The 22,151-nt window shown below is 39.1% G+C and overlaps 1 protein-coding gene across 1 annotated transcript in view; it reads right to left on the bottom strand.

Annotated features, from left to right (window-relative positions):
• The window catches only part of Zw10 (Zeste-white 10), a 196,409-nt gene that overhangs the window by 152,977 nt on the left and 21,281 nt on the right, over positions 1-22,151 (bottom strand). Inside the window, exon 4 of the mRNA XM_067153573.2 lies at positions 10,609-10,757. Coding sequence (XP_067009674.1) covers positions 10,609-10,757 — 149 coding nt within the window. The remainder of the gene's footprint in view (positions 1-10,608; positions 10,758-22,151) is intronic.

Below are 22,151 nucleotides of genomic sequence, written 5' to 3'. Positions count from 1 at the left end.
ACACAGATAGGTCTTATGGCGACAATGGGACAGGAAAGGGCTAGGAGTGGGAAGGAAACGGCCGTGGCCTTAATTAAGGTACAGCCCCAGCATTTGCCTGGTGTGAAAATGGGAAACCACGGAAAACCATTTTCAGGGCTGCCGACAGTGGGGTTCGAACCTACTATCTCCCGAATACTGGATACTGGCCGCAATTAAGCGACTGCAGCTATCGAGCTCGGTATGTGTGCATATTTAAGGCAGAGGCTGACTTAGTAGTAGTAGTAGTAGTAGTAGTAGTAGTAGTAGTAGTGGTAGTAGTAGTATGGCCTGGTCTAGAATAACAATTTAAGCCTATTCCAAATTATAGCACAATAATGCACTAAATAACTCAAAATTCAACCCTGAAAAGAGCCGTTTCTTAAGAAAAGCCTTTTCCTCTTCACTTTTATTAAATTCTACATTCATTTTATTTCAAATGATCACTGAAGAGAGGGTTTCTCCTCTGGCTTGGAGGAAAAATTTGCCTCCAAGTCAGACAGATTTTTCCACCGCCAGTGTAGTGAACTGATATTTTCAGACTCATCGGGTACTCGTAGGAAACATATTAGTAAAAGGGCATATTTTCCGCCCTGAGAGTCTTCACTATTCGACCCTCTCCCCGCCGAAAAAAGACGAAGAGTGTTCATGAATCACGGCTGACTGCAGCTTGGTCATTCCAGCACTGGAACTTTAGACTGTTAGATCGGCAGTGTAGTCCTGTTCGTTAAAAGTGAGAAAATGTGTGGTGTTTCATTTGATTGAGTATTCCATATGAAAATATTGCTTTTAATCGCGCCATTCCTACTGACGTCATTGTAATGTATGTTCATTTCGGTTGGGAAAACCACTAAGACAGTCCTTCTGAGGATGTAAAAAGGCAGGTGGAGAGTGAGTGTCTACCATTATAATGAAAAACTCCCCAACCTGATTGTTACTGATGGTATGCAAGAGGGTTTACCATTACAGTGAAAACTCCCTAGCTCAGTCCTCATATGAGAAAAGATGTTTGGTGACTTCCCCATCGCGTTTCTAGGGCAACGTTAAGAGCTATGCAATTTAATACAAACTTGCTCACATCGTGTACACTAGAATTCTGTATACAATGTAGACTTCCATAGCGAAGCATGGGTACATCAGCTAGTATTTTACTAAGACACAGAAGTATGCAAATTGGTCGAAGGTCTTCGGGTTTTGTTGGATTATCGATTTTTCTTATCGGTCATATTATGGCACTTTTCCATATATTGGGAAAGATTCCTTGTCATGAGTGAGGTATTTATTATGTGTGTAACTGTTGAGAGAACAATTTCAGGGAGTCTTAATTAATGTCAAATTTAATCCGTCACATCCAGTAGCCTCTGACTTTATTTTATGAATTGCTTCTCTGGCGTCATTAAGATTTACATGTGAAAAATAAAACTCTTCTCCATCGTGTTTTCTTTTCATATGTAGTCTGTCGATTGTTTCCCTTTTAGTTCGTTCGTCTGTATGTGAATTTTGTGAGCAGAAAGATGTATTATTTCGTCTAATGGCAAGTCAGTGTTGTTTTCGTCAGTTTTATTTTTTGTCGAACCAATGTTCCGAAGAATTTTCCAAACATTGTCAGAATTGTTATTTTTTTAGATTTCATGTGTATGGCGTATCTTATCTGGCATATCTAGTAACCATTATAGGAGATCTGAATGCACAGACTGAGACAGATAGAACAGGATATGAGAACATAATGGGACCTAATGGATATGGTGGAAGAAATATAGTAAGTGAACATGTCCTTGACTTCTGTATGAGGAATGGGTTGGTGGTGAAAAATAGTTGGTTCAAGAAGAGACAGAGCCATAAGATAACACGATACAGTTGGGACAGACTACAAAAGACTGTAATTGATTATGTCATCTCAGATGAAGAAAGGAGCAGAATGGTAACAGATGTCAAAGGAATACCCAGTGAGAGCCTTGACAGTGACCACCTCTATAAGTAGCAGACCTGAGAAACTTCTATGTGCCAAAAGTACAGAACAGGAAAATGCCAAAAATCAAAGTATGGGAACTCCAGAAAACAGATAAGAGAACTCAGTATCAGAATCGGATAAAAACCCTTTTACCAAGAGATGAAAGGAAAAATAGAGAGGCAGAATGGACCAGACTAAGGGACACATTGGTTAAGGAAGCAACTGAAGTTTGTGGAAAGACAAGTATGAAAACAAGGGAGAAGGAAACACCTTGGTGGAATGAAAGAGTAAGAGCAACAATTAGGGAAAGAAATCGCTTGCGGAAAGAAAGGGATCTGGAGAAAAATAAACCGGATCTTATTAGAGATGAGGCAAAGATCAGAAACCTCGAACAATTATAGCGAAACAAGAAACTGGACGTTAAAAGAAGAGTTACAGAAGAAAAGACCAAGGCGTGGAATATATTCACTCAGAAACTGGAGGAAGACAGCAGAGCCAATAAGAAACTACTGTATAGTGTTATTAGAGGTAAAAGGAAACCAATGAATACCATAAAGGCACTTGAAGATGAAAATGGAAATCTGGTTAGGACAGAAAGTGACATGAGAGAAGTCCTGAAGAACCATTTTGACCACTTATTAAATAGATCAGTTCAAGAAAAAAATACAGAACCAGAAATCCAAGCTTACAATGAGGAATCACCCATCACCTGGACAGAAACTGAGACAGCCTTAAAATCTATGACTAATGAATGCAGACATGATAAAGGCAGCAGGCATCCAGGGTATACAGTGGCTGCAGAGAGTACTAAATGACGTATGGACAGACAACAAAATACCTGCAGATTGGAGCAATGGTGTTATAATTCCCCTGTTTCAGAAAGGCAGCAGACTGAAACCCACCAACTATAGAGGAATAACACTGCTGTCTCATAGGCTAAAAATTCTAGAGAAGATCATAGAAAGGAGATTGAGAACCATCATTTAACCACAGTTAAAGGAGGAGCAATATGGATTCAGAAGTAACAGACAAACAATGGATCTAATTTTTAGCACCCGCATGCTGATGGAAAAGTATTGGGAGAAAGGCAAGAACCTGGTCATTGTATTCCTGGATACAGAAAAGGCCTATGATAGTGTTGTAAGAGATAAGATCTGGGAGTGCCTGAGAAAAAGAAATGTGCCTGAAGGACTGGTAAGGAAAATTCAGATGTTGTACAAAGACTGTACTAGCTGTGTACATATTGGGGAAGGTCGATCATCATGGTTTGAGACCAAGAGTGGAGATCAGCTAGGAAGTGCACTGTCCCCACTGCTGTTCATCACTGTTATGGACAATATAATGAAGAACATCAAGGAAAAGTTAGGTGAACTGAATGCAGTGGCCTTTGCTGATGATATCATGATTTGGGGTGAAACAAAACAGGAAGTACAGACCAGACTCAACATATGGAAATCTCAGTTCCAGGAATATAACCTCAACATCAACAAGACCAAGACAGTGATAATGGCAGGCAACACAGAAGGGCATCCAGCAAGTGTAAAGCTAGGAGACCACCAGCTACAGTGTGTGGATAGTTTTCCTTACCTTGCAAGTGTAATCTTCAGTGATAAATTGGTCAGAATGGAAATTATAAACAGAGTGCAAAAGGAATCAGAATTCTACCAACAATTAAGAACATTTCTATGGGATGACACAATTCCAAACCCGGCCAAACTGATGATGTTTAACAGCTATTTCATATCAATATTGACCTATGGTACTGAAGCGTGCACCCTCACAAGAGATTCATCAAGACTGCAAACATCAGAGATGAATCAGAGACGAATAAGTTTGAGTAGTTTCTTTAAAAGTAGGAAAGATTACAATATGAAGATAAAGTTGGAATTCAAGAGGACAAATTGGGGCAAATATTCCTTTATAGGAAGGGGAGTTAGGGATTGGAGTAACTTACCAAGGGAGATGTTAGCTAAATTTCCAATCTCTTTGGAATCATTTATGAAAAGGCTAGGAAAGCAACGTATACGGAATCTGCCACCTGGGTGACTGCCCTAAATGCAATCAGTAGTGATTGATTGAATGAAATTTTTTAAATCCACCATCCAGAAGACCAAGATGGACAAGTTAAGAAATGAGGATATGAGGAAAGAAGCCGGAATAAAGACATCCCTATTAGACAGAATCGGCACATCCAGACTACGGTGGTATGAGCATGTGATGAGGATGGAGCCTACAAGAACAGCCAGAATAAATTTGGAAAGACATGTGGAGGGGAAAAGACCTTTAGGAAGACCTAAAACCCGATGGATTGTCATGATTAATGTTGATCTAGTTGCCAGAAGTTGGACAGTGGATGATGTTCTCGATGATGATGATGATAATGATGATGCTTGTTTAAAGCGGCCCAACATCTATGTCATCGGCCTCTAATGGTACAAAATGTAATGACAATTTTAAAACCCAAAATCATCCACTGACCAGAATTCAAAACGTGATGAAGAATGAATGGATGAATATGAATTTAAAACAATCAGTGGATCCGACCAGCAATGCCCAACCTTCCCAGAAACTATCTTGAATCAATAACAGTATTGGCCAAGGGACTGCTTCCAAAGCACAACCCTGAATTGATGATGCTGCTTGTCTGAAGGGGTCCAAAATCCAGGTCAACGGTCCCTTATAAGGGTACTTATGGCTAGTGAAGTAGAACCATGGTATTTCTCATGTTGTGGTACTAATCAAAAGTAGCATAGACTCACTGTGTTCCACACATTATGGTACTACTCACAAGTACTGTACGTCACACAGGTAACGCAGACCTATGGTGTTTCTCACATAATAGCACCGCTCATAGGCAACGCAAACCCATGGTGTTCCCCACCTAGGTGTATTAATCACGGGCACCGGTATTCCTGTGGTGTTCCTCATATAGCGGGTACTAATCATAGGTAACGCAAACCCACGATGTCACTCATATTGTGCTACTAACCACAGGCAACGCTCAGACCCGTGGTGTTTTTCACATAATGGTACTAATCAAGGGCAATGTATGCCCATGTTGTTCCGCATTTAGTGGTGCTAATCACAGGTACTGGAAACCCACAGTGAAACACTTTCTGCTGCTACTAACCACAAAACTATTGAGTACCTAACATAGTGGTACTATTCGCAAGTAAAGGCGACCCATGGTGTTCCCTGACTGATGGTACTTATACTTATCACAATTAGTTTCATAGCTCTAATTCAGTCATTCCTTGGTCGCCCCTTTTAGTCGCCTCTTACAACAGGGAGGGAGATACCATGGGTGTAGTCTACGTCTGCGTCCCCGACCCACAGGGGGTGGTGTGTTTGGTCTGCGAGAGGTAAGCCGGCAAGCCGGTTAGGACCCCCCTATCCACCATCTGGTTCATGCCACGTGGGAGTATCACCTCTACCCCTACTACGCCAGCGTAGTAGGTTCGTGGATGATGTTCTCCATGACAAGTTGTATATGGACAGGAAGAAGTGGAAGAGGCTCATTAACAGTACCCGGGGAACTGGAACTGTACAATGATGATGATGATGATGATGATGTTGATGATGATGATGATACCTGCTCCTGATGATAAGAGCCTGTAATGGATGTTTCTCTTACATACCCAAAATGCATCTGAGTTTAGTCCACACTTGAGAGGGTGGACAACTTTCTCATGATGCTTTCTTACTCTGGCGAATTACGACTCGCTCCCTACAGCAGAGGTTTTTGAACATTATGAAACTGGCCACAGTAAACTGTAATACAGTTTATGAGCAGGATGTAGGTCTTTTATAGCTGCTATCTATTCATTCCACTGGGGAACGAGTTTATGACAAGGATTTTCTGAAAAAGATAGAATGCACTCCTCACCAGCAGCAGCAAGAATAACTTGTGTGATAAATATCACATCATCGTCTACGCGCCAGCTATTCGAGTCATTAAAGACAGCCAGTGACATAAACTTTGGACAATCAGCAGGTCCGTTTCAACAAAGTAATAATGATAGGAAAATGGTCACTATGTCATCATATACTTCCCACCGCAACAGGTGAACGAGCGCACAGCTAAGGTCAATAGAAGAAAAAGTTTTGTGCACTATACTAAAGTGAGTTGGTTTCCTCTGTAATCAAAATGCAGAAATCCAGGTCTCCTATCAGCTTCTCCAACTTCCTTCATTGTGGCAAGGTATTTCAGAGTCCCATGATGGGCGAGGAGTGTTAAAAGCATCCAGTGAGAGGAAAATCATTGGGAGCTGAACAATAAGGTCAATTACATCACTGATGATGGTCCAGTAGGAAATATACATTAAAAATATAGTAATGACAGACAAGGAAACATGTACTGTAACTGCTGCTAGCTCGGTTCTTAATGGAACCGATTCACTATTGGTATCAGAACACCACTAGTAGCCTGACTGGCACCGTCATCATCTTTCGCGTACAGCCGAAAAAATTTCTCAAGACAGTATGTTGATCTAGTCTGAGATTTGTTTCTTGAAAGCACACCGTGAACTGATCGATTCACTGGTGCAGCTCAGTAAGATGCTAATTTTACAGTAACAGTGCTATCGTGTGAACTCTTGCTTTTCAGTGTTAAGTTCCAAGTGACAAGCAGCTTTCTAACCTAAACACTGCTTCCATCTCCATCTGAGGATGGAGGTGAATTCTCAATGGTGCTGACACCTACCCTCTAAATGGAGGGCATGGTTTCTCCTTCACCTGGGAGGGACATTTCCAGCCCTAGTTGAGCATGCCGCCTCCGCCGTCTTAACAGGTCACCTATTATGGGAGGGAGCCTTAGATTTTCTCCCCTGCTGTGCTGGCTTAGTTGCCTTTGCGGGCATAAGTTTCTTTGTGGCTAAGATGGACTACACCTCACCTTCAGGCTTTTACTCTTTGTGGTATTGCTCTAAGGAGCCAGGACAAATGACAAATTGGAAAGAGTCTGAGCTATAACACTGAAGTGTAATTACTTTGATGGAGCATTCATGGAGCTGAACTTATGATGCATTTCCTAGTCTGGCAGACTATCCAGGGTTTCAATCTCCAGGATCTTTATTCCACTGAGATACCAGGAGTTTCCTTCACAAAGAGAGAGAAGACCAGGGCAGTTAGTGCATATATTTGGAGGTGTGCACTGCTCTGCACCATGCACCATGAATTTCTTTACAAGTTCCATAAACAGGCTCTTTCAAACAAAATACTATGTGTCCGAACCAGTGAACACATAAGACCAATAGAAAGGATACATTCATTTAATAAGCACTACAGGAGGTGAATCTTGTGGTAGGATAGGAATGGCAAGCCAGGCTTGAGGAGTTAGACATTTTTAATGCACGCTTATCAAATACAGTAGAACCTAGATAATTTGAAATTGGTTAATTCAAAATGCTGCCTAATTCGAAGAAACTCTCGTTCCCGGAAGCACGAGGTACGGTTTTGCATGTTATTTAAATTGTTCAATTCGAAATACGGATAATTCTTAATTCGAAGAACATCGTCGGACCCAGTATTGAAATTCAGACTTTTAATTTGAAATTGTCCTTCATTTTGTGAAAAATAATATTTTACGGAGTAATTTGAATTAGAAATTCTCCAAGTCACGATAGAACGTCTTCCAGAACACGAACGTTGTACTCATTTACCTTTAAATTTGAGTGTGCAGTTATAAACTTCAAAGTTGTTACTTTTTATTAATACTGTGTTTTAATTTACTGTAACGGTATTTTAATTTAGGGCACGTGTTCCTTTTTTGTGTTGCGAGATGGTTAAGTGTCAGTATTCTTCCAAGACACTGAGCGAGAAAATGAAGATTATAAGAGAGGTAGACAAAGGACTGTCTAAACAGTGAATAAATGTTAATTGCATGCGTTAATGAAATACCTGTCACGTAAGAAGGCCTACTTGCCAATTTTCATCGCAAATATATTTTATAGCAGTGACAATGCATTTTTATCATCCCAAATATATTCAGGCAAAAACGAAAATTAAAATAGCTAAAGACTTTGGAATTCCTGTGTCCACGCTTTCAACATTTTAAAAAAATTGTGAGAGCATAGAAGCTCAAGAAATGCAGGATGTTAATACAGCAAAGCAAATGCGCATTCGAGGAGCTAAACACTCTGATTTGGAAGTACAATTGATTGAGTGGTTCGGGCGAGATTATTAAGAGGAAGGTGAATGAACTGGCGCTAAAGATGGGGCTTGAGTTTCAGTGTTCAAATGGGTGGCTTCAGCGTTTTAACGAACGGCACAATATCACTAGGTATAACTTGCGAACTTTTCAGGTACTGTATAAAGTTATTTATTATTCTTGATATTTATGTTAAATATATGTCTGGGTTTTTAAAGTTTGTTTTGTTCATGTCATGTGTTTCCAATTTGGACAGTCTTGTTGGTTCCCAATTTGGACAGTCTTGTTGGTTCCCCTGTGCAAGTGCTTTATACTGTACTTAAATAGGTTATAACCTATTTGGTTAAACTGCATCGTACGTATATAGTGGATTACTCTTTGTCTTTGAATCGTGTTTTATTTTTCCCGGGTGTGAGGTTACGTTTGACAGTCTATGGTATTATCCAAGAACATTTCAATAAATACACCTCGTTGGATACATTTAGGAAATATAATTTTTTCCATGGCGTTTGAAAGGTTTAACTGTGAATCAAGGTCATTGCATGCATTAAAGGATCTTAGAATATTTTGTGATGCAGCAAAGGTTGGCATTTCTGAATTTAGAGTTAGCAGCGGTTATTTCAAAATCACGTAAATCGAAGTCCGATTTTAGCGTCCCAAAAAGACTTCGAATTAACAAGGTTTTACTGTATTCTGTGATTTAGAATTAAGATAAAATTTTCAAACTTGACATGAATATAAAACATTAATTTTGAATATTAACTGTATACCGTATGTATGCAAATAATCCCTGCATACTTTTAAAAAAAATTTGACGCACGAAATTGGGGTGCGGGTTTTATTCGCGTCAAGGTTGGCAACACGCTCCTGGTTCACATAGTTTTTGATGTTGGGTGTACAGTTATGCTTTGTGTAACTGCAGATGGAAGAGAACTGCCCCCATATGTCATATTTAAATAAACGTAAAACAAATTAGACTTTTAATTCAAAACTGCCTTTTCTTAAATAAAAAAAAAAGTTTTTATAGAGTAATTTAAATTCAAATTTTCTCAGTGTCATGGTGGAACACATCTTCCGGAATGTGCAGGGGTAGCTTTCCACACTTTCACTCGCTTCTGTGCATCTACAGGGTGTTTCATAGTTGATAAGTTTGAGTGAAATTGTAATTCGTTACCATTCAGTGGTTTTAGGAACGCCACAATATCACATAGCAGGCAGAGTGCGGAGAAACAAAATCTGCGAACACTGGCGATGCCGACAGTTGACAAAAAAGTGTGGTTCATAATTATAATCAATTCATACGCACCAAACAATATTGTCAATGCCAATGAAACTGCATTTCTTTTAATGCTGAGAGCAAACGGACTTACGGTTTTAAAGGAGATAGGGTCACTGTACTGTGTTGCAATGCAGACGGAAGCGAGAGGCTTCCTACTCCCTCTCCTCGTCATAGGAATGTTCGATAAGCAACAGTGTTTCAAGGGCAATGCGTACTTTCCATGCAAGTACAAGGCATCTAAAATGCATACAATACAGTAATCCAATGAATAAGGCACTTGCACAGGGGAGCCAGCATATATTTCTCCTCGTCTTTGAATTTTTTTTTTTCGATGCGTGAGATTATGTTTGCCAGCGAGTTATCCAAGTGCATTATTTGAATACTGCAAATGTGCCCTGTTGGATACATTTTGGAAAAAAAAATGTCCACAGCATTTGAAAGGTTTTAACTGTGAATAAATGTTAATTGCATGCATTAATGAAATACCTGTCATGTAAGAAGGCCTACTTGCCAATTTTCACTGCAAATATATTTTATAGCAGTAACAATACATTTTTATCATCCCAAATATGTTCAGGCAAAGTAGCTATATCCATCATATTCAAATTTGCATAAAGACCATGTGGAACTCTAGAAGTGACATGAAATGTTTGTTTATGCCTATGTTACTCTTTTGCTGGAAGGAATTTTAATTCATTTCATTTTTTTCAAAATTATCCTTCCTAAAATTCGACTGCATGGATTATTCGCGTAAATACAGTATTTAGAAATATTATTAACAGGTTCCTTATATTTTAAATAAAATTTGTTATAAAAGTTTTAAATCGGGAGATGAAGATGTTAGTTGCCTGCCAAAATTTTCGTTTTTTTGGTGTTGTAAAACAATATGGGGGGGCAAGCACAGGAATATCGACCACCACGACTATCATGTACTACTGGACTAAATATCTTCAAACATTATAAGGCATAGGAGGTTCACTTGGTATATTCAAGCACGTACTCAGAATGTGAAAAATAACATTAAAGCTGTAGTTAACTAACTCTGATTCCTTGTAAAAGTATGTGACAAATGTCATAACAGAAAAAAAAAAAAAAAAAAAAAAATAGTCAAGGCATTTTTGAGTTGCAAACATGATACAGGCTTCTGGGCACATTGCCAGCCCAGTCATGCTCCAAGTCCCAAACATTCTAAAACTGACCAAAAATACTTACCGACGGTGTAACGAGCATCATATCATAAAGATCCTTCTTCATAATATCACGAGCATGTTTCAAATGCATTTCACAAATTTTATTAGCAAATAAAACGTCTATATTCTTTGCATAGTCTAGTATGGACTTGCTACATTCTTCCAAGAATCCTGAAAGAAGAAAGGAAAATAAACAGCAATTTCTTCTTCCAACCATGAATATGAGTCATTTGAATACATATGCACAGTACAAGAATATCTGCAAAACTAACATGTAAATAAAAATATAATGCAAGGATTATTCAGTTGGGATCGTATTCTCTTTTTGTGTTTGTCCTGTGTTCCTAATATTTTACTTTGCTAATGTTTCAACCCTTTTCCTGTATTTATCTGGCTTTCTTCTTATCCTACACTTCCTGCACCTTGATTGAAGATCTGTCAAGGACCCCTCAATGAATGTTGATGCCCACCCTCCTAATGAAGCTGGGAAACAGAAACGAGCTCACTGGGAGCTGAAAAGAGATAGTTGTGGAAGAACTGGGATCAGTGAGTAGAGAGCCTATCTATTTGTAGACGGCAGTGTAAGAAGATGTGGAGATTAAGTTTTGGTGTTTGCCTTTGCCTCCTCTTTCGGTTGCTCCCGTTTCACACACTGACCTGCCTTTATGATCGTCCTATTTCGTATTTCTGTTCTTGTTCCTCCACTCTATCTTTACATGATTTGATTTGACACTTGTTTGTCCTTTCCAATTCTGATCTCGTTAATGTCATTACCCTAATGAAGATCTTTCTTTATATTAACACCTAAGCACTGACAGTGATCCGCATGAGGTATTCCCCTCAAACTTAGACACCATCATCTGTTTCACTCCCTTTCAATCCTCTATTCTCTTTCCAAACCAGCTTCACCTATTTTTCTCAATTCTTCTTTTTTTTTTTTTGCTTTACGTCGCACCGACACAGATATGTCTTATGGCGACGATGGGATGGGAAAGGCCTAGGAAGTGGAAGGAAGCGGCCGTGGCCTTAATTAAGGTACAATCCCGACATTTGCCTGGTGTGAAAATGGGAAACCACGGAAAACCATCTTCAGGGCTGCCGACAGTGGGGCTCGAACCCACTATCTCCCAATTACTGGATACTGGCCGCACTTAAGCGACTGCAGCTATCGAGCTCGGTTTTCTCAATTCTATAATTCAAATTTTCTACTCAAATTTCAATCCTAACATCTTCACTTCTCACTCTGTCTTTCCTATCACACTTCCTATAAATTTCATTTCAGTGGCTTGAATTTACTCTCCACTCTTTCTGTCACTCCTGCACATGTGAAAATGGGTATGTAGAAGGGGAAGCAGGGGCATGCAGCAACAATAATTTGAAATTTATTTTTAAGGTAACATTTATTCCTATTGAAATAAAATCAATCAGAAGATACTTTATACTTTTATCTAACAAAAACGTCAATTAAAAAAAAAACAGTTAAAATAATAATATGTCTCAAAATGACCGTTGAAAACTGAGTGTCACGTGTTGCAATGCACCCTGCATGAGGGGTAAGTTGCAAAAGTGTATGTAAGATGGTGAAACATTCAATTTGAGTGGTAACCGTTGTTAGAACAGTCCACACAGGTACATATGGATTGTTTTTAGCACACACCCAGCGACCACTGTTTACACTTCACATAATGAACCCATTCCTTACCTTTTTTACTAGCCTAAAAATACACAGAACCATATAAAGAGCTATTACATTGAATATTATCTAACTATCGAGAAATATGATTAAGCCAAAGCTGAGCGCCTAGTTTTACATGACCACAGCCATGGGACCTCCAGTTTTACGTGAAATCCAAATCACAGACACAATACTTTTCATTTTAAAAATCCCACATGCACTGGCCAGGATTCGAACTGCGCTTGCCTTGGTGAGAAGCCAGCAGCTACGTCATTCAGCTACCACGCCCACAAATATGATTATAAGAGAGCTATTATTATTATATCTGTTAAACAGCATACAGTATTATAAAGCTAGGGTTAGTTGTAACAAATGCTGGGATTAGTCGCAACACCTGTTGCAAAATGCCTTGTTATGCATTCCTTGTTAAGAATTGGCAGTTGTTCTCAAATAACAAAACAGAGGCTAAAACACTTATTGCAGTTTTGAACTATAATAATTTTTCCTTTGTCTTCAAATAAAATTCTAAATGGTATTATATACTAAATAAAATAAGATGAGAAAAAGTTACTTGCAGGCAGAAAAATGAACAAAGACTCAGAACACAATACAAAATTACCAGATTTTCTGACATTCGTACTCAAAGGTCTAGAGCAGTTGCATTAACTGTCACAGTGTGGCAGGACTTGATTGAAAATCTATATAAATAAAGTTGTAGGGGGTCCGCTGTCTGTAATTTCCTATCTTTTGCCAATTTTTCAGATATTTATCCATTTTAGGTCAACTCAAGACCGTATCAGTGGTTTTTATTTTTCGTGTCTGTTTGTTTGTTCCAACATTACGGCAAAACGGCTGGATAAATCTCGACCAAATTTCATATTTAGAGTATACCCATCCCGGGGAAGGTTTTAATATGAATACATTTAAAAAATAGCTCTGAATAGACGGGGTGTTTATAAGAAAACCAGAACTCATACTATTGATCCAGTACCACGGAGTGTAGCACATTGTTTCACACTGTAAGGTGTTTTCCAGCATTTGCTACATTTTGTACTGTAATTTTATTCTACTTCTGTTTTTTCTTTAATTTCTTGTCTCTGCCTTGCGTCTTTAGGCTTAAGTAGTAACACCCTAAGTCATCTTATCTGTTTACCTAAGAACCTCTGCGCTTAAATTTCTCTCCTCTGTTACCGCTTTGTTATATCCATAACTCATACCATCACAATTTATTGAGGGATTTCTTTTTCTTTCCCAATACAGCCACTTTGTATATTTACATATTTGTCCTGTCCAGCTGTCCTCAGTTATAATCGTATTTTCTATCAATTTCGACTTTCTTAACTGTATTTGTTTCTTCCTTAATTACTCCGTATGTATGTGAGTGCTAATCCCAAAACCAGGACACTTTTCTTTGTGGAAAAATTCCAAGCTGTTTAAATGTATAACTTTTAACCCCAGAAATCATGAAATATGGATGCAATTTTAATGATGGAGCAGACCTTCATTTAAGGATAATTGGTGGCTAAACATTCAGTCGCACCACAAAACAGATAGAACAATCTGTCGTTCAATTTGGAGAGATCTACAACTCTGGTCCTATGACTTATTGTCAGGTCTCGATTGTTGGTACGTTAGATAGCGCTCCATATCTCGATTATAATCAAATCTCTCCAATTCGAATTTGACTGGCATTAGGAAAAGGGGCCTGTCTTTGTAATGAAAACTATCCATTTCTATTGTGAATGGCTGTTGACAAGTGAGCCTGCCGTTATACTAGAAACTCCCGAACTCGATTGTGATTGATAGTAGAAAATTTGGCCTGCCACTATCCTCAAAACTTCCGCAATGCCTATGTTACAACGGAAGCATCGTATGGCATCTTCCCTGTTTTGTATCCCAGGTAGTCCAAAGAGACCTGCAATTTAATATAAACTTACTCACTGAATTTACAGTCATTTATGGAGAAATCCGTATACAATGTAGAATACTGTAGCGAAGCATGGGCACATTTGCTAGTCTCCAAATAAAATATAATTGTTGTAACGAGCTCCAGTATCCCCTACATATGATACATCATTTTCTGACACTTTCTTCGTACCTTCTCTTCTTCTTCTTCTAAACTTGATTCTTTACAATCTGGTAGAATATTTTCTCTTGTTGCACTATTTTGCTAATCTCTACATCCAGCCTTGCATTAATTTGCTTCCTAGATGTTTTAAGGTGAACACACATCAACTTTCTTACCTCCAGTATTAATGATTCCTTTTTCTACTCTGTGAACTCTTTGACTTGACTCCTTCATAATTTCAACCAGTACTGTACCATTATAAATAACAGTGGTGACAACACACTTCCCTATCTTTGCTAAGTAGCATTCCTAAACCATTCTGTCCTCCCAACTTTTCATCTGGACACAGCTAAAACATCTGCCATACACTGCATGTAGAATTTCCAACTCCCTTTCTTACTATTAATTCCCATACCCCTTGCCTGGGTACACGATCATATACAGTAGTTCTACTATATCAAGAAATGTCATCACTAGATCTTTATGTAACTCTAGGAACCCTCTTCAGAGTCAGCGCCATCTCGGGGAGTGCCAGCCCAGGAATACTAACCTCGTGTGTACTACCTGGTATGGGGTCTCAGCTCGGGAAGAGTGAAGACTTCAATGGCACTGAACACGGTGAAGGTGGGCTTTGGTAACCCATTAAATGCAGCGTCTGTCCGGCTACACAAGGCGTCTGTTTTCCATGTTAGGAGTAGTCTGACAAATCACCAGCGATAGCTCTAAAATGCCTTCGGGAGTGGCGGCCCCATCATAATAACAGCCTACATTTTGATGGTAAAACAAAACAGTCTTTATAACTCTTGCAAAAAAAAGTTATGCCACTTGACGTATCATATCCAGGTTCCAAATTCCTTCCACAATTTCCCTTTAGATTCCAGAATAATTTGGCTGTATTTCTCACCTATACACAGTACTGCCATAAGTTCTGTCAGTAAAATCTAAAGACGCAGTAATATGGTAAGTGTGAATGAAGAAACATGGCAACGCTGTATGTCATAGTCCACAAGGTCACCTTCACGACTCCGCTAGTAACTGGTGTGCAGTGTGCCAACAGCTGGCTGCAGTGAAAGATGGAGTGGGTAGTGTATGAGAAACATATCGCTGTATTGGTGTTATTTTGTCGCGGAATGCGAGCTAAGGAAACCTTTTGTATGCTGAAACCTCTCGGTATCAATGAACAATTTGTGTTTCGGACCATAGCACAGTTTAACCCCTCAGCGCTGACCTCTATACGTGGTATAGACCCATACATGGTTTCGCATTTACGGCTATAGCGCGAAGAGTTTTGGTGTTATGGATATGCAAATTGTTTTGTTTTCAAGAAGACATTTTCGGGTTTATCAGTGTTCTAAATTAGAATTGAAAATCGTTAAAGTGTAGTTGCTTTTGCAAGGATAAGTATTTGTCAATTATGTCTGAGCACCAATCCCTGCTTTTTTAATAGTCCGTTTGCTTCATTCTTTCCCACAGAATAAAATAAAGAAATGATGATCTGAGAAGTTTGTCTTTTCGTGTGATGTTCTTTGCTCTAATTTTGTATTAAGAGTGCGGTTTATTTATTATATTTGTCTTTATTTCTCAGCTTGTAGTCTTTTCGTAACTCTCCACGAGTGCTCTGTGTAGGCATCAGTTAGTGCTGCTTTCTGTCATACGACATGAGAAGCAGTTGTGCATGGTATATATCTCGTTTGAAAGACGATGTATCGACCTTTTAATCTGAAATATGTATCGAGTTGGTTTGATTCGTCATAAATGTTATTCCCCTCATTCAGTTTCGTCCTGCCGCTTTCGGTCCCGCTGCAGCTTCATCAGCTTGTGTGACGCACCGCGCTCAATGGCTAGCTCCTGCTGAGAGTAACATGCTTGAAATATTGTATAATTCAAATGAAAGAGTAGTTGGAAGTAGTAGTGGCAGTATTAGCAGTAGTGATAATGAAATAGATGTTGTAGCTGTGGCCGATGCAGTGGTAAATGATGAGAGTGACGATGAGGAGGAACCAGTACTTGGAAATTTCGTGTAGGAGACTATAGATAATTATACAGGTCAAAGGGAGGTTTTCAACAGTGAATAATGATTCCTAGATTCTCCAATAATATTTAGACAAGTGACAGGGACAAACATTGAGCAGTTATCTTATCAATTTCAGCTGATGGAAGGTTTGTTTACGTAGTACAAAATACGCTTCTCGTGCGGGAAACGAAATATTCAAGGCCGGCGCGCATCAGATATTACAGTTCCAAGGTTGCAGGAAATACGTTTTATCAGGAAATTAGCACCCAAGAGTGAGAAATCCAAACCTCAGAGACGTTGTATCGCGTGTTCAAAACACGGTGAAAAGAAGACATCGGTTTACTGCTGGCAGGAGTGTGCCTTGGGTCTCTGTCTCGAAGAGTGCTTCGAACTCTATCACACGGAACTAAATTACTAAGGAAATGTGAAACAATTATGTAATTATCTTCATTTACATAGTTCTAGCCTAAGGAATTCCAAATTTCGTGAATATCGGGCTACTCTTCTACTAGTAGTAACGCTTTAAGTGAATCAATGTATTTCAGTCGCGCGTAGTTGAAATCTCATCCGGCCGCGGGGTAGGAAGCTCTTTAAACGGATGCGACGCTGAGGGGTTAAACAAGCGGGTGCAACTGCTGAGCGTGTCAAATCTGGCCGTCCTAGGTGTGTACACAGATAAAAAATTATGAATGATGTTTGTGCAAGGATTCGATGTAATACTTTGCGTAAACAAACAATTTTGTCTCGTGAAATGAATATATCTTCACGAACTATGTCACGTATTTTGAAGGATGATTTACATGTCGGTGCATATAAAAGATACACAAGGCATTTACTAACTGAAAAATTAAAGGAGATATGCCGGGTTCGATCCCAGGCTTTGTTAATGACATACAGAGAGAGCCAGTAACGAGATATCCTATTCATTTAAAGATAAAAATTTCATTGTTCCGTATTGAAATTATTAACATTAAAAATTAAATAATTGAAGTTCAACCAATTCAATACATAAAAGAAAGAAATGTAGTAATTACATTCTTATTTAAATGGGACCGGTTTCGACCCTAGTCCAGGTCATCGTCAGCCGTAAAAACAAGTAGGCGAAATCACACAATGTTTATGAATATTGGAGAAATGGGTCAGTTTCACACTCTGTCAGGCACAAAGTCACAACACTATCAAATAATATATGAAGATTATAAATAAACTTGAAGTCGCAGACGAATAGATTTGTAGAAGCAAACCCCCAGTTCCTGGTGATCAGCGCGGCACATTCAAGGTCATGCGCTGCAGTCTCGAACGCCAAAGTAGAGTGGAGAATGTCTTGAAGGTCCAATATTTGTCTCGGTTGCGGGAAGTTAAGTACGTATATAAAAAATATACGACGCAAATCAGTATAATTGAATGAGAACTTGTGCTCCTGCTAAGTTCTTGGAAAACAATTGTTTTTTCAAGTCAACTGTTTTCCAAGAACTTAACAAGAGCACAAGTTCTCATTCAATTATACTGATTTGCGTCGTATATTTTTTATATACGTACTTAACTTCCCGCAACCGAGACAAATATTGGACCTTCAAGACATTCTCCACTCAACTTTGGCGTTCGAGACCGCAGCGCATGACCTTGAATGTGCCGCGCTGATCACCGGGAACTGGCGGTTTGCTTCTACAAATCTATTCGTCTGCGACTTCAAGTTTATTTATAATCTTCATATATTATTTGATAGTGTTGTGACTTTGTGCCTGACAGAGTGTGAAACTGACCCATTTCTCCAATATTCATAAACATTGTGTGATTTCGCCTACTTGTTTTTACGGCTGACGATGACCTGGACTAGGGTCGAAACCAGTCCCATTTAAATAAGAATGTAATTACTATATTTCTTTCTTTTATGTACTGAATTGGTTGAACTTCAATTATTTAATTTATAATTTTAATTTTTAATATCCTATTCACACGTGAAAAAATATTCGCTGTGGAAGATTTGTTTAACAAGCAAAATGATTGTGTGTACGCACGGTCCTCCAAGGAAGCAAGAGTGAAAGTTCCATGTGTGTGGAGTGCGGACATTACCCTGCTTCTGTCATGGTATGGTGGGCGGTTTCCTGGCGGGGAGCATCAGAGATACATTTCTTGCGAAGGTGGAGTAAAGACTTCTGCAGTTGTCTACCAGAGAATGTTAGAAAAGGTGATACCACGTATCAATTCAAAACTGTTTGAAGGGAAATCATGGATTTTTCAGCAGGATAGCGCTTCTGCACACAATGCAAAATCGATGTAGCAGCGGTTGGTAACCAACGTCTCACGGTTCATTGCTGCTGCTGACTGGACCTCAATCCATTGAATTATTCTCTGTGGCAGAAGCTCAAGGCACTAGCATGTCAAAAATGGTACTGGAATATTGAGATGTTAACAAAAACAATCGTCAGCTGTCAAAAAAATTTCCACTGGACATGATTCATGCAGCTATTGATGGGTGGCCTCAATGCCTTTGCCGCTATGTTGTCAATCATGGTGATCATTTCGAATAAGAGTAATCTGTAGAATATTTTGTGTTTTTTCACAATATAGGTATATTAATGGGTTTGCGTAGTTTTATTTAGTAATTACAATTGAACCTGACTTATACGTACATCAAGGGGAAGAGAAGAAACTACTTGTAACTCAGAATTACTTAGAAATCAGACTTACACAATACATCACATATTTACTGAAAAACCAATGGAATAGACCTACATGTGTAAATCCTTGTAAATAATAAATACATTAAGACAGAAAATATTATTTTGAACTTGGTCAAGCCTTAAAGAAATCAGATAGGTTGGCTTGTTTCACTTTTCTTGCATTGACAGTATAAAACTTCTTTTGCAATTTTAGTAATGAATTCAAAGCATTTTCACTACAACTTTTTGCACTGATGTAACGCCTACACACATCGATTTAACTTAACACTTCACTCAGTTCAGGTGTTTCAAGATTCAAGTCGTTATCTCCATCTCCATCACTGTCACTATCGCTTGCAGCTGGTCCATCACCACCGCGTTGTTGGCATACATTAGCAATAATCTCTTCATCCGGTAGTTCTTCACATACAGCCAGATTATCATCGAAATGCACAAAAGTATCGAATTTTACACCCTCCGGTACTGTTAGCTCATTGCCAGACAAAACTTCGTCCCCATAACCATCATTAGAGGCAGCTTCTTCTAGTAAGACACCAGCTTTGCGTAAACAGTTGCTGATTGTGGAGGATGACATCTACTTCCAGGCAGCCGAAATGAAGTCCGTGTCTTGTAGCAAATTAATGGGGAGAGGTTCGATTTCCTGCATCACTCAGTGTTATTAAATGTTGAACCAACATTTTTCTATAATACACTTTGGAATTTACAATGATGCCCAAATCGAGCAGCTGTAGAACACTGGTACAGTTAGGAGAGAAAAATTCCACTCGGACATTCTCCAGAACGTTTTGAGATGGATGTGCTGCACATCGATCCATAAGAAGAAGGACCTTCTGTTTCTTTTTCATTTTAATGTCCGGTTTTTCAACCACTGTTCCATTAGAAGCACAGTCATCCAAGCATTTCTGCTGGATTCATATTCCGTACGTTTTCGTTTCGCACCATGAAAATACCTCGGATTCTTCGATTTTCCTATCGCAAATGGAGGAACTTTGTCAGATCCATCTACATTGGTGGCGAGAAGTACTTTTACAAGAATTTTACTTTTCTTCCCTTCATGGCATGAGCCACCTTTTTCAGCTAATGTTTTATTAGGAAGGAGATTGTAGAATAGGCCGGTCTCATCACAAGTGTAGATGTTTGGAGGCTGATCGTCGCTTACGATACCCGGCAGAACCTCTTCTTTCCAGTGTTGCACCGTGACATCATCCACAGCTTTTCAGTCACCGCAAAATGTTCTTCCCGTGATTCCATGACAATCTTTAAATCCTTGCAATCATCCTAATGAAGCCTTGAAATCAGCAGTGATACTTATCATTTTAGCTAAATCTGTCGCTTTTGCCTTCAGCATGTCTCCACTACTTGGTAGAGCTGCAGCCCGCTTGTGCTGGAACCATGCGAAAAGTGCTCTCTCCAAATCTACGTACCTTCCTTCTTACTGACGGCTGCGCTTTGCTGATTTTCAACCCAGTTTTAAGAACTCTTTTACTGATGACTGTACATAGCGCGGTATAAGCAATACCTAAGTCTGAAGCAATTTCAGTTTTTGTTTTGTGTGGATTAGCGTCCACTTCTCGTATAAATTTTACTTTTTCATCTAGGGTATAATTTTTCCTTTTTACTGTTCTCCATGGCAAATCAAAAGCAACTGAATGTCAAAACTACTGTTCAGCAGTAAACACCAGATACGGTACCGTGGACATTTTACTTCTCCGTTATTCCCAAGAAAGAAATTCTGATAATCAAACAAATTTTCTGTATTTTCTTCTGTTTCTGCACCGAAACCTCCCACTTTGCTTGTAATGTATCTTAATCTTTGGCGGCATTGTGAAGGTCAAAAGCGACGAAGGTAGAGGAGTGAGATAGAGAGCGAAGGGGACCTCTCGGTCGGCCTCTGTTAAGCCGCCAATAAGTAAGGTTCAACAATGTCACTCGGCGAAATTCTTTGTGTTCTGTTTCAGCACCGAAACCCGACCGCTCACTTCCGCCTACGCCGACAAAGAGAAAACTACGTAAATAGAGTAGTTTCTTTGAAAAAAGCACGTGATCATTACAATTACGCAAAACTCAGTTATATTTCACTGACAATTAGTACGTATAAAAGCAAATTACGTATAAACGGATTACGTATAAATAAGATTTAATTAACACGCTTTTAAATTACATTTTGCCGGGACCTAAAGGAAATTACGTACAAATACGAATTACGCAGAACAGAGTTACGTATAAAGCAGGTTCAACTGTATATGCATTCAAAGTATTGACAGAACTTATGGCAGTACTGTGTATATAAACATCTTTCAACGAAAGAGTAAAGTAGACATAAACAAGCATATCATTATTTCATATCACTCCACAAGGCCCAAGTACTCTTTACATAAGTTATAAATGAAAAAAGACAGATATAAGGCCTAGCCACTTTGTATGAACATATTTGAGATAACAAAAACACATTACCATTGCTGTAAAAATATCTGCCATGAAAATTAACAAGTAGCCCTACTTACGCGACAGGTATTTATTTTTTTACGCCCCCCCCCCCCCTCTCCCCACACACACATCCATAACTTCTGGTGTAGTCTCCTAAGGCCGATAATGAAAATAAAAAATTTTGTGTGGCTATTTCTAGCCTGGTGCAGCGCTTGTAGGGCAGAACCTTTCATGAGGGCAGGTGCCATCTGCTGTGTGTAGGAAAATGCATGTTATTGTAGTGGAGGATAGTGTTGTGTGTGTGTGTGTGAGAGAGAGAGAGAGAGAGAGAGAGAGAGAGAGAGAGAGAGAGTGAGTGTGTGTGTGTTTTTTGCGGGGATGTTGAGGACAGTACAAACACCCAGTCCATGAGCTGAGGGAATTAACCCTTTAGAAACCATTTAGAAACCACAGTGCCTAATGTTGAATATATCGCGCTGATCACCGGGAGCTGGCAAGTAACTTCAATTGATCTACTCATCTTCAGCTTCAGCACGATTATGGATCTTCATATGTGTTCGATTGTGTTATGACTTTTTGCCTGACAGTGTATACAAGCTAGCTCATTTAACCATTCTCCGCTTTTCATAAACATTATAAGACTTTGCCTAACACTGCATATGCCATACTGCCATTCAGAAAATTACGCACTGTTTCT

The sequence above is a fragment of the Anabrus simplex genome, chromosome 9 (assembly GCF_040414725.1).
Source record: "Anabrus simplex isolate iqAnaSimp1 chromosome 9, ASM4041472v1, whole genome shotgun sequence".
NCBI classification, from domain to species: domain Eukaryota; kingdom Metazoa; phylum Arthropoda; class Insecta; order Orthoptera; family Tettigoniidae; genus Anabrus; species Anabrus simplex.
The sequence above is the reverse complement of the archived record's forward strand: the minus strand, read 5'-3'. Positions and strand labels throughout refer to the sequence as shown.